This window comes from Eurypyga helias, unplaced genomic scaffold (genome assembly GCF_000690775.1).
Source record: "Eurypyga helias isolate BGI_N326 unplaced genomic scaffold, ASM69077v1 scaffold21591, whole genome shotgun sequence".
Lineage (NCBI taxonomy): Eukaryota > Metazoa > Chordata > Aves > Eurypygiformes > Eurypygidae > Eurypyga > Eurypyga helias.
In genome coordinates, this window is record NW_010231924.1 from 3,948 (window position 1) to 16,252 (window position 12,305).

Here is a 12,305-nt window from a genome sequence, read left to right on the forward strand (position 1 = left end):
TGCATCCCTTAGGGGAAGGTCTGGGCAGACTGTGGCTGCAAGGAGAAAGATGTGGGAGAAGGGCAGTTTCTCAGCCTTGAGTCTTTGCTGTTTTTCTGATCAAACTTTGTTTTGCGTAGGATCAAATGTGCCTGATGGTTGCAGATCTGATGGAGTTCATGCCGGTCAGCAGGGACCTGCGGCTTGCAGCCAGGACTGGGTACCGACTGCGACTGGCCTTCTCCCAGTCCCTGGGCCTTTACCTCGGTGTGTACATGCACACGCCCAAGCAAGGACAGGTACGGGGTGTCAGGACTTCCTCGCTCTGAACAGTAAAATCATGGAACGGTTTAGGTTGGAAGGGACCTTAAAGCCCCCCCAGTCCCACCCCCTGCCATAGGCAGGGACACCTTCCATAGCCCAGGTTGCTCCAAGCCTCATCCCGCCTGGCCTTGGACACTCCCAGGGATGGGGCATCCACAGCTTCTCTGGGAACCTGTCCCAGTGCCTGCCCACCCTCTGCGGGAAGAATTCCTTCCTGATGGCCCATCTCCATCTCCCTCTTTCTGTTTAAACCCGTTACCTCTTGTCCTGTCACTCCCTGCCCTTATAAAAAGTCCCCCCCAGCTTTCTTGTCAGCCCCTTCAAGTACTGGAAGGCTGCTAAATAGGTCATTCCTTCTTGGAATTGGTTCCCTAAGGCAAGAATTGGGGAGAAGTTTCATGTCTGACCCTTTAGAGAACGTTACTTTCTGAATAAACAAACGTTTTTATTCTCAAAGCATTGCAAGACACGTGTGCTCTTGCCTTGGGAGTGGAGCTCTGTGTGACTAAGCTGAGCTGTGAGTCCTAGCTCGTTTGTTCACCTCCTGTTCTGGTAGGATCCTGAAAGCACATCTGTGCCGTGGGAAAAGGAAAGGTCCAAAAGGAGCTAAAAGCATGGAAATACTGCGGGTATATGTATGTCGGGCTCCTGGGAATGTGGGCCGCATCGCTGCGTTGCCAAACGTTGACTCTACACAACTTGTGCTTCTTGCAGTGAATAATAAGGTTAGCAGGGCAGGAGCGATGGCCCAGAGCAGTCTCATCTGTTGGACAGCTTAACCTTTCCCTTCTCCAGGGAATTCGCATATGGAGTAGAAGCACGTGGCCTGGCTTCTGCTGTCCCTCTGGTGCTCTGCTTGCTCTGGTGAGAACACGCAGAGCTTGGTTTGCAGCATGTGGCCTGAGGATTCAGGGCTTTTCCACCCTTTTGGGCTAGCAGTGCCCAAAAGTGTTGTTTTTACCATTTTTCCTGTTTAGCCTTTTAAAAAGGCAACTAAAAATCCTTCAGGTTCAGGCAGAGACGAGTGTCCTTGCTGGGAAGGCTGAAGTCAGCGATGTTCGTGCTCCGCTCAGCCCTCAGGGGTCTGTTGACTGTAGCGTCAGGCAAGGAGAGGGCCTGGGGAGCCGAGCTTCCCGCAACGTGCTCGTTAATGGTTTAGCAGATGATTTACGAGGTTGTTTTTGTAGTTCTGTGTCTTCCAGCTGGTGAGCACCGAGAGCAACCGCTACAGCCTTGACCACATCTCGTCCCTGTTCTCCTCGCAGGTGAGTGCTGGGGCCCAGCTCCCCCAGACCAAGAGGAAGGGTTGCTTGCTGAGGGATCAGAGCCCTGGACTTGGGGATTTAACTGAATAAAGAATTCTTTCCAAAACGTAGTTGAATACGAGGGAATGTTTTGCTGCTGTTAACTACACACGTCTCTTCGCTGTACTTGCATCTGAGAAGGTAAACACGTGCTTTCTCTCCTAGGAGACTCTGGTTGACTTTGCCTTAACCTCGGCTGAGATCTGGGCGCTGTGGCACAACGAAGAGAACGAAACCATGGTGAAATACATCAACTTTGAGCAGTGAGTTTCTGGGCTGAGGCGCTGGAATCGGTAGCCTCGCGGGGGGAAGGGGAAACTGCGGGGGCAGCCCCACGCGCTGAAGGCACTGATTTTGCTCCTCGACTCCCCCGTCCCGTTGTGCTGACTGAAGCGCGTGGAGAGGCGGCGGTACCTAGTTTGTTGCGGTGTCACGTGCACAGCTGTGTTTTCCTGCAGCGCGTATTACATGGAATTTTTCTTGGTTTTGGGGTTCTGCTTTATAATAAAGCTACAGCTCAGCTGCAGGAATGTGAAAAATGTAAAAAGCCAGGCAGCAGGCTTGCTGGGAGTGGAGTCTGCTGTGAACGTGTCGGGGTGGGGAGGCTGTACTTCGCTGCCAGCTCCTTCTAAACCCTTCCAAGAAAAATCATGTTGTGAGGAGAGCGGTGAGCTGAAAGAATCGTTCCTAAAGCTGAGAGGGCAGGCCTGGGGCAGAACCAGCCCAGGGAGTTAAATAGTGGGTGGAAAAATGCTGTGAGTGTGCAAGTTTAGGCAGAAGAATCTACTGGTCAGTGGGAAAGTTGCTTGGTAAGCACGTGTGAGGGAGAAAACGACGCGGATGAAGGAATCCAGCCCGTTGCATTAGCGCAGGCTGGGGGGTGCTGGCGTTAAGCTCTCCGGGCTTGTCGCTAGTCAAAGCTGCTGGTCCCACATCCGAAGGGCCGCGGTAAAGCCTGCGATGGCTGGGCAACGGGACAGGGTTGGTTCGGGTGGCCGCTGCCAGTGCGCCGTGTTGGAGCGGCGCGATGCAAAGCTGATCCTGGGGTTTATTTTTCATCCAGAAACGTTGCGGGTCAGTGGAACCAGGTCTTTGTGCAGCCGCTGCCTGACGAAGAAGTGACGGTTCGACACAATCAGGACCCCAGGGTGAGCCGACTGCAAAACAACAAGGAGAAGTAACAAAGCTTCTCTGCACAGGAGGGCATCAAGGTGGCTCAAGCGGACGAGTGATCTCAATACGCGCTTAAAATCACTGCAGATGAAAGGGGACGAGCCTTAGCCCCTGTTAGCATGACGTTCTTATGGAACCGGAAGCTGAGGGAGGAGGAGAATTTTAAGTCAGTGGAGAGCCTCGAGCCAAGGCATGAATAAACGTGATCTGCATGGTCCAGGAAGCAGTTTCCATCGTCAAACGGCTGAGGGGTTGGAAGGGGAGAGGTCGGGACGGGGTGTGGGCGTGAAGTGCTGCTGCAATGAAGTACAGATCCAGGTGATGAGTTTGAGAAGGGGAGGAAGGACTGGCAGCGGTATTTGAAACGCTCTTCTCCTGGCACATGTGTCCCTACATGGCTGTCTTGTTCTCTTTGCAGGAAACCTACCTGGAGTACCTCTTCACTCCTGGCCGGTTCACAAACGCAGCTATCCAGAAGGCTTTACAGGTTAGTGAGAGGGTGTTTGGTGCGCTCTGCCTGACTCTTCCCGGCCGTTTAGATAGAATCATGGATGGTTTGGGTTGGAAGGGACGCTCCAAGCCTCATGAGCCTGGCCTTGGACACTCCCAGGGATGGGGCATCCACAGCTTCTCTGGGCAACCTGTCCCAGTGCTCCCACCCTCTCCGTGAAGAACTTCTTCCTGATATCTAATCTAAACCTCCCCGCTTTCAATTTGTACCTGTTACCCCTTGTCCTGTCACTACAGTCCCTTGTAAAAAGTCCCCTTCCAGCACCCTTGTAGCCCCTTCAGGTACTGGAAGGCTGCAATTAGGTTTCCTTGGCGCCTTCCGTTCTCCAGGCAATAAGGTCTCCCCGGAGCTTCCCTTCTCCAGGCTGAACACCCCAACTCTCCCAGCCTGTCCCCGTGGCAGAGGTGCTCCAGCCCTCTGGTCATCTTCGTGGCCTCCTCAGCCGTAGCCCGCTGAATGGAAACTCTTGGCCCACTGTCATGCCGTTTCTTAGGGCAGAGCAAGGCAACACGCAGTGCCTTTTTTGGGTAAAAAGGGAAAATCCGCTACTCTGTTTTGGTTCTTTGTGCTGTGACCTTATGGAGGTGCTGAGCAAGGAACAAGAGAGCTGCTGGGAAGGTGTGCAGCACTTTCCTTACATCCCAACACACTGCTTGCTAGGAGGCTTGCCCCATTTCCAGGGGAAGAGGGAAGCTGGCTGTACATCCACATACCCCACAATCAGCGCTTTTTAATACCTTCACCCCGCAAAGCGCTGGATGATGCCGTCGTGTTGGCTTTACGCCTCTGGAACCTCAGGGAGATGCCTCTTTTCCTTGAAAGTGAAACTTTGCTGTGTTGCCTTTCAGGTCTTTTCCCAAGGAACTGAGAAGTACATGGACCTGACGTGGGACGAGTTAAAAAAAGAGGTTACCTTGGCGGTGGAGAGCGAGGTGAGATTTTCCCTCCCACCATGTTTTGGATGGTTCAGCGAAGCTAAGTAAGACACAAAGTGACCCCAGGCCTTGTTTTGTCCTTTGTCTCTCCAAAGGAGTTGTGTTATTTTTATTAAGAGTACAAATGTCCATCCTCCCCACCTGGCTTTTCCATTCTCTCTCTCCTTTTTTGGAGTCCTTTCTCCTTTCCTGGTGCCTGGGTGCTGGATGCCACCACGCAGAGCTGTTGCTCGTGATTTTGGACACCGGAAGATAACCTGCTTGGGCAACCTAGCTGAAAGATCAACCCTAATGGCTGTCCTTTTGGGGCTGAATTTCCCCACGTTTGATCCTACTTCTCCAGATTTTTACGCTGACATGCCCGATTCTCTGAGCCAGCGTTCCTTCCAGCAGCGGTTCGTCCTTGAGGCTGCTGAGACTTGCTAGAATGTTCACAAAAAAGGTGGTTTTGCATCCTCTATAGCAATAGTTATGCTTATTTTGAAACAATCTGCAGTGCTGCCCTTTTTCTTGATCTCGTTGGTGCTCCTTTCTCCAAGGTTGTGGAGGAATGGTTCTTGTGGGCTTTGTTCCCCTTGATTTTTGCTGTGTGATTCACTGTTCTAGGGGGGAAAAAACCATATTTTGGGGGCAAGGTGGTGGGGAAGAGAATCGTAACCAGTGTTTATAAATCCGTAACTGTATAAAGGTGACACATGGGTCTTGAGGGACAAAACCACTGTGCAAACCCTTTCTCTCTCTGCCGTTCACTACCTGTGTGCTCACTATCTGAGGTCCTGTTTTGGTCCTGCTAGTTCCAGGGCAGCTTGGCGGAATACGAGTGCTCGCTGGAGGAGTTTTGGCAACTCCAGGTGGAATTTTGGTCCAAGTTTTACGCCTGCTGCCTTCAGTACCAAGAAGCGCTTTCGCGGCCGCTGGCCCTGCACCTCAATCCCTACACCAGCATGGTGTGCCTGCTCAAGAAGGTGAGCCTGGGCAGCGCAGGCTCGTTGCCTGCTGCCCAACTGGAGTGATGATCTCCAGGGAGGAGTTTTTCTGACTGAATGGGTGGATTTGGGGAGCTCAAAGAAGGGTTTTTCTCACCTTTCTAGGGCTCCCTGTCTTTCCTCGTGCCCTGCTCCTTGGTGGACCATCTCTATCTCCTCTCTAATGAGCATCTCCTGACTGAGGATGACGCTGCTGCCTTTGATGGTAAGTGAGGAGACGTGGAGCTCTTTGGAGGCTGGAATGCTGCACAGCAGGGAAGCTGTAGGCAGTGGGATGCAGGAGTTTCCATAGAGGCCTCTTGAAGTGCTCCTTAATGACCCACACGGAGAGAGTTTTCTTAGTTTGGCATCCGTAGGGAGTGAAACCTCCCGTCATGCTCACACTAGGGATTAGAAAATGGCATCAAGGCTGTCGTGACTCAGTTCACACACCTTAAAAAGGAAGAATCTTAGATTGCAGGCTGTGTGACAAGGACCTGCATCCACAGATCCTTTCCCCTCGTAGCCTTAGAAACTCTCGCAGGTTAACTGGTGCCCTCCTCGTGCCCGCTCTCTGGGACAGGCCTGCCAGTGGCGCTCTGTAGTGTGCTGGCAGGTCCCTGGTCCTGGAGGGGAGAACGGGATGCAGCAGCATGTGTTTCTGAGCACGTGGGTGACCCCCCCAGCATGAACCCCGCTTAATGTGACCTCAGCTGGGTGCTTGCTCAGCTTCGCCACCCCCACCGAGAGCCGCGAGGCCTCCCCTTGACTCTGCAGGTGGTTCTCTTGCATAAAATCCCCTGCTCTGTGTCCTGCTGATGGAGTAAACTCCTTTCCAAGATCACAGCCGTGGAGGAAACTTGTGATCCTTTCACCATCTCAACAGCCTGGTTCTGCAAACTTCATTTTTAGTGGCATGTTCTTGTATAAATGTTTTCATATAAGCTGTGAGGAGGGACTCTGCTGCTTCCCGTCTCCGGGAGGTGAATGCCAGCGCGTGCAAAACCCGTCCTTCATTGTCACCACGGTGCCCTCTGTGCTTTGCTGGCCAGGAAATGACGTTCCACGAGAAAAAAGCAATGGAAAATGTTACCTAAGCTCCACTTTCGTGCTCGAGTGATTATTTTTTAAAATGTTTTTATAACCAAGAATCATCAGCCGTTTGGTTGAGCTATTTCTGGCTCCAGTGGAAGGAAAACTGGAGGGCTGGGTTTGGGAGGCTAGCCGTTCCTGCCCTGTCTGTTCCAAACTTCCCAAAATACATGATTTAATTTTAAAAACATACATATAAAGGATCAGTGCTTCAAACCTTCAGTACTGGCTTTTCAGATCGCTTCTGAGGGGGAAAACCCGCTCTCGGCAGTGAGAGGCAGGGGTCTAAGGAGTGCGTTCCGCTCGGCAGAGCGAAGCTAGCCAAGCCCCTCGCTCTGGGGTTTTATTTGCTCTTAATGCTGCACTAATTACTTCCTTTCAACCTCTGGCTGGAGAATATTCCTCGGAGGGAATTTCATTGATTGTTGCCTCTGTATTTTGGGTTTTTTTTCCACTTGCCCAAATCTTTCCCTTGTCGACTCCTAAGGTTGAATTCGGTCTCGTGGCTAACAGGGAAGGGTCAGTGTGATGTGCGGGACTGAGCCTGCTGCTGTGATAGGACCTGAACTTACTGGTTTTTTAATGGTTCCCGCCTTCCCTTTGAAATCTCTTGTAAATATACAGTTAGATTCTTTCATTGCAGATTTGGAGATCTCTCGTGATGTTGTCTGTCTTGTCCAGTGCCTTCGACTGATTGGAGACTCAGTTTCCATGGAAATGGCATTCATAATGGAAATGGCTTGCTCCCGTCTCCAGCCTCCAGAAAAGGCTGCAGAGCAGATCCTGGAGGACTTGATAGCTAGCGACACGTAAGGAGATGTTTTTGCACCTTCCTGGCAGGGATGGCTGAGCAGGCATTGCCTGGAGCTCTCCTTGACGGGCATCAAAGCCCGTTCGGGATGTGTGGGCTCTCCCAGTGCTGCAGGAGACTTTTCCAAGGTCCTCTCAGATTGGGACCATGGGTTTTGGTGATGTTAGCTGGGTCCTCCGTTCAGAACCTCCATCTGGTGTTGCCTGGGGCCATCCTGAAAAGACATTTTGGGGATTCTCAGGTGGGAAAGAGAGCAGAAGAGGAACGAAATCCTACTAGGTGATCCTTGCAGCGCAGAAAGTGCCTGTAGATGTTTGGCAGAGGTCAGAGCCTTGGTCAAGCCATGCAGTTACTATGCTAACCTCCTGAAATCCTTCCCCCCTGTGGAATGCCAGCCATCTGACTGCTATTTCCTGGTAGCCTGGGGGAGTGGATTAAATAGACTGGTCCCTGCAGGCACTGTAATAAAACTCCAAGTTGGAAGAGGATTCCCATCAAGAATGTCCAGGCTGATCCCATACTCTCCCTTCCAGGGAGGATCAGGAAGGGAGGAAAGAGAGCCCTCTTGAGTTTAAACCTCAAGTTACTGATTATTATTATCTTTTCTTTGCAGGGAAAACGTGATGGAAGAAATACAGAGCAAACTGCAGGAGGTCAGAAACCCCATCCATGCCATTGGAGTGCTCATCCGCGAAATGGACTACGAGACGGATGCTGACATGGAGAGAGGTGAAGGCTCTTCCAGCAGCGCGTTTGGGCTGGCAGAGCGGCAGATGGGCGGGTGTTCTCGTTGGTCTGGTTCCTCTCCTTATCTCCCGGGATTTTTGTCTTTCAGCTCATCACCTGAATGTGCGCATGAACCTCGCCCAGCTGTACAGCAGTGGTACCGCTGTCAGCGTGGTTTGCTGCGGGGTAGGTAAGATTGCCACCATCCGTTTCCTGATCTGTCGGGACCTGTTGATCCTCCAACAGCTGTTGCTGCGGCTCGGAGATCCTGTGAGTACAGCCCTTGGAGCTACTGCTACGCTCTTTGAACTTCGGGATCTGGGGTTCTGCTGATGCCAGACTGAGCTCTGTCTCTTCCCACAAAACACTGGAGGCTGTTTGAACCAGCCCGAGGCTCGGGCGAGCCCTGTTCTCTCCTCCAGCTGCTTTTGTCATCCTAAGCAAAGCAGCGGAGCGCTGTGCTCACACCCCAACTCCCTCTTTCCATGCTGAGCATCCAGGAAGCAGAACTCTCTTTGCGGGTGGAGGGCATCATTTCCAGCCTCCCCGTGCTGCCCAAGCACGTACGGTTCTCCCCTCAGCTCCCCATCCCTCCCAAGCCGCTGCGCAGCCCAGCACGCGCACGGGTGCAGCCTTGTTCTCCGTCAGCGTGGCGTGCGGCAGCGTTTACCCGGGGACTCCGGTTTCAGCTGCTGCGGGGTGGCTCCAGCCAGTGTCACCAGCCGTGATGGCAGCTGGGTTTGTGGCCGTGGGCTGGGTCCATCCTGTTGGCCCTGTGGCTGCGTGAAGAATGGGGCTGATGGTTTGGGTGGATGCAGGGGTGTGGGACAAGTCCTCAGCAAGCAGAACGTTGTTTGAACCGATATTATTTACTTGAAAACGCTACTGCAGTAGCTTCTTAGTTGAAAAGAAATCCCTTTCTCCTGGATAAGGTTGCCCTAGGAGCGTTTAAAGGACGTTGCAAGGTGCCCTTCAGGTGCCAGGCTCTCACGAGGCATGTGACCTGATGCTTGCTTGACGACAACGGCTGCTTTGCCACCTTGACGTGCTTGTGCCCTTCACAAGTGTGAACTGCTTTTGTTCCCGTGTCGCCCAGCCGTGCTGCTCTTGCCTGGAGCACACAGGGATGCAATTCCCAGGCAGCAGGACTGGGCCCTGAGGTGATCTTTGTGGCGAAGCTGTGATTTCACTCTCGGTGGCACCGTTGCAGCAGCACAAAGCACCTTTTTGCCGGTGTCCCGGCAGGTTGCCGCTGTTTGCAGGCTAGAGAAGCACTCGGTGTGCACAGAGCTTTGCTTGCTAAGCTTTTCCCATGGGGTCTGGGCCACTGGAATAGTTAACTCGCCCTTCCTTGGTGCTGAGGTGACGCTGTAATTTGTGACTGGGTTATTCTGGCACGTGCAAGAGTCTTGTTGGTCTCCTGGGTGGGTTGAGTTAACTGCCGGGCTGTTGCCCACCATGGTGTTTGTAGGATGGATACAAACCTCACTGCTTGCCCTTGTCCTGCCATTGCTTTCTGGGCTTGGCCTCTCAGTGTGCCAACCTCTGTGCTTTGCTTGCAGATGGTTTTTGAAGGGGGACAGCTCTTACAGTCTCAGCAGGACCTGCTGCACCGCACCTCTCCCCTGCTGCTGTCCTACTACGTGATCAGGTGGGCGAGCCAATGCCTGGCCTCAGACGTCCCCGTCGACACGCTGTAAGTCTCCACCGCGCTCGTTCCATCTTTGATTGCAGGTTCACATGAAATGCTCTTCCTGGCATGAAAAGCTGGTGGTTGCTGTGGGAGTATCGCTCTCGGAGTCAGGTTGTGCCGGGGAGGGTTGTGGTTTTGTTTCCTTCCATGGTTTGAGCTGACATTCTGCTGTGTGAGGTCTCGCTGTTCTGTGCGCTGCTGCCTTTTGCAGCCGTAGGAGTTGTTCGAGTTGAACAATGAGCACAATTAAAGCGGGAGGCGTTTTGTTGTCTCCTCGCCAACGGCTTTTTCTTCTCTAGGGAATCGAACCTGCAGCATCTCTCTGTGTTGGAGTTAGCAGACACCACTGTTCTAACGCCCCATAAACTAGGTAAGACGCCTGCGGTTCATCGGCGCTCGGGTTCTGGTATTTACCCCTCGGCTCTGCGTCTCTGCCGCCCGAGGGAAACGCTTCGCGCAGTGAGCGAACGCGGCGCGTGGTTGAGTGAGGTGTTTGTCGTGACATCCACCAAAAAATAACAACAAAACCAGTGTATCTGGTCGCTTCGGGCTCAGACTGGTGATGTGGATCATCTTCTCGGTCTGAGGAGGATGGGAAGGCCTTGCTCAGCCGAACGTTATTAATTCTGGTCCTGGCAGCCAAGCTCACCTCTTGCTCCTGTCTGTGACAGTGGCTGTAGCAGGTCAGATCAGGTCTGTCTGCTCTCTGGCCTTTATCCCACGGTGAGCAGGAGCTCAGGGAAGCGAGTATGTAGAAATATTTCCCCAAAACATGCTTCCAACACTTTGCAGTTTTTACGCCAGCGCTGCTCACAGCCAGGACCTGGAGGGGAAAGTGGCAGCTGATGACTTGTTCGCATTTAGAAGTCCTGCTACGCATGTTTTGGGTTGCTGCCCTGGGGGAGGAATCCTAGTGGGGGAGAATATAAGGCAACTTAATTAGGAGGATGCGTTCCTTGAAGTGGTTAGGAGAGTGAGCGGCGTAGGGGAGGAAATGTGCAGGTAGGGGCCTGCTCTAACTTGTCTGTGTGGCGCTTCGAGGCTGAGACGCTTCGGAGGGAGCTGAGAAAATCAGTGACAAGCAGCAGTGCCACACGTAATGGGCTGTGGGAAGAATTTCCTCCTCTTGCTGATGAGCCTGGGGTGTCCGTGCTCTTCGTAAGCAGGCGGCGATCTTCCCGGAACGAGAGTCTCGGCCCAGGGGGCGGTTGCCTCGCCGTAAATGTCGGCGCGTGAAAGCGATATTGAAAACAGCCTTTGCGCGCCCGTGTCGTGTGTTATTTCTTGGCCCACTCGTGAGAAAAGTCCCGTTTGGCCACTGCTTCAGGGGAAAAAATATGTGAGACGCAGGGAAGACGGCAGGGAGGCGGCAGCTTGGGGAGAGGTCTGAGCTGCGGGGCGATTGGGCTGCTTAGGGTGCTGGAGCGAGCGGGGAGGCATTTGGACAGAGCCACGTGAGCCCAATCCGCACTCCCTCAGCCCTGCGGAACACTCGTGCTGGAAACTGCAGCTGGAGAGAGAGCACGGCCCTTTGTTTAGTGTTATAATTGAGTTGTGGTTAACGAACCTCGCGGTACGTGGCTCTTTGATCTCCTGCTCCTCTCTCTGACTTAACCAGACGGCGGGAGAAACGCAAACCCGACAAGCTGGAGTATTGACCGTGCTCGCTGCTTTGCCCCGAGTTCATCTGTGCTGTTTGGGCCGACAGGCAGAGCGCCGTGTAGAAATCCTGGGATATCTGCCGCCGGCTCTCTTCTCAGTATTCCCTTAACTTGTATTTCCAGTATCCAGCCCTCAGACGATCGTGGAGCTGTTTTTCCATGAAGTGGCCAGAAGGCACATCATATCTCGACTCTTCTTGCAACCGAATGCCTCTTTGGCCGAAACGAGTTTGAACTGGCCCCAGCTCGTGACTGCAATAGTGGCGGATTTTCTGCCGCTCCTGTATCCTTGGCTGTAAACCCGCTGTGAGGGGCTCACGTAACCCAGGGGGGAGTTTCCATATGATGCAGCAGAGCCGGAGCGTGCTCCCCCTTGCCGTGAGATCGCACGGAGGCAGCGTGTTGTGTCCCGGTGCTGAGGCCGGGAGCGTTGGGTCTGTGGGAGGAGGGTTGGGGCTAGCAGAGGGGTAGGGCGGTGGGCTCAGAGTGCTCGAGGGTCATAACTTGGCCATCTCTGCTGCTGAATTCCAAACTAAGCCCTTGTGCAGTTCCAAAAATCAATGTTTTCCACACCCAAATTTCCTAGACGAGTCTCCTGAACAAGTGACTGTTGTTGGTGTTAATGGGATTTGGGGGTGTGTTTTAAGATTTCACAGAATCCGTCCTGTTTGGGTGCACAATAAAGGATTTGAGGGTGGTTTTTTACTCTAAGCCCCTGAGCTTTAGCAACTCTTGGCCAGGTGCGATGCGGGGAGATTTGAAGGGTAACAAGATTTGGGCAGTTGTGGATTAGATGTACTAATGGTTTTGTTCTAATATGGATAAATCTTCTTACAGAAGAATGACTTGTAGAAAGAGCAGCTTAATCTTCTCTCCCCCCACAAACTGAAGGCGAGAGGCATGCTGACTTCCATGGCTCTCTGGCCGGGATTGTCCCCTGTTCCTTAACGACTTCCATAGCTCTCCGGGCTCTCCGGCCGGGATTGTCCCCTGTTCCTTAACCTCCTGTGCTCAGATGGCCCAGCAATCCCGGGTTCCTCCTCCCCGAGTGCCTGATGGGGAGCTGTCAGTACATCCAGCTGCAGGTGAGTGCTTCGCGCCAGCTCTCGCGGGAGCCAAGGGTAAGAGCAG

General features: G+C 53.1%; 1 protein-coding gene across 1 annotated transcript in view; it reads left to right on the forward strand.

Moving 5' to 3' along the window:
* NUP160 (nucleoporin 160kDa) overlaps positions 1–12,305 on the forward strand; it is a gene marked incomplete at both ends in the record, with an annotated part of 19,554 nt that overhangs the window by 3,889 nt on the left and 3,360 nt on the right. Inside the window, 15 exons of the mRNA XM_010161261.1 lie at positions 120–278; positions 1,491–1,568; positions 1,773–1,870; positions 2,671–2,755; positions 3,199–3,267; positions 4,140–4,223; positions 5,021–5,191; positions 5,318–5,417; positions 6,927–7,092; positions 7,708–7,823; positions 7,930–8,090; positions 9,383–9,516; positions 9,813–9,883; positions 11,298–11,457; positions 12,190–12,259. Of these exons, the coding sequence (XP_010159563.1) occupies positions 120–278; positions 1,491–1,568; positions 1,773–1,870; positions 2,671–2,755; positions 3,199–3,267; positions 4,140–4,223; positions 5,021–5,191; positions 5,318–5,417; positions 6,927–7,092; positions 7,708–7,823; positions 7,930–8,090; positions 9,383–9,516; positions 9,813–9,883; positions 11,298–11,457; positions 12,190–12,259 (1,722 nt within the window). The remainder of the gene's footprint in view (positions 1–119; positions 279–1,490; positions 1,569–1,772; positions 1,871–2,670; positions 2,756–3,198; positions 3,268–4,139; positions 4,224–5,020; positions 5,192–5,317; positions 5,418–6,926; positions 7,093–7,707; positions 7,824–7,929; positions 8,091–9,382; positions 9,517–9,812; positions 9,884–11,297; positions 11,458–12,189; positions 12,260–12,305) is intronic.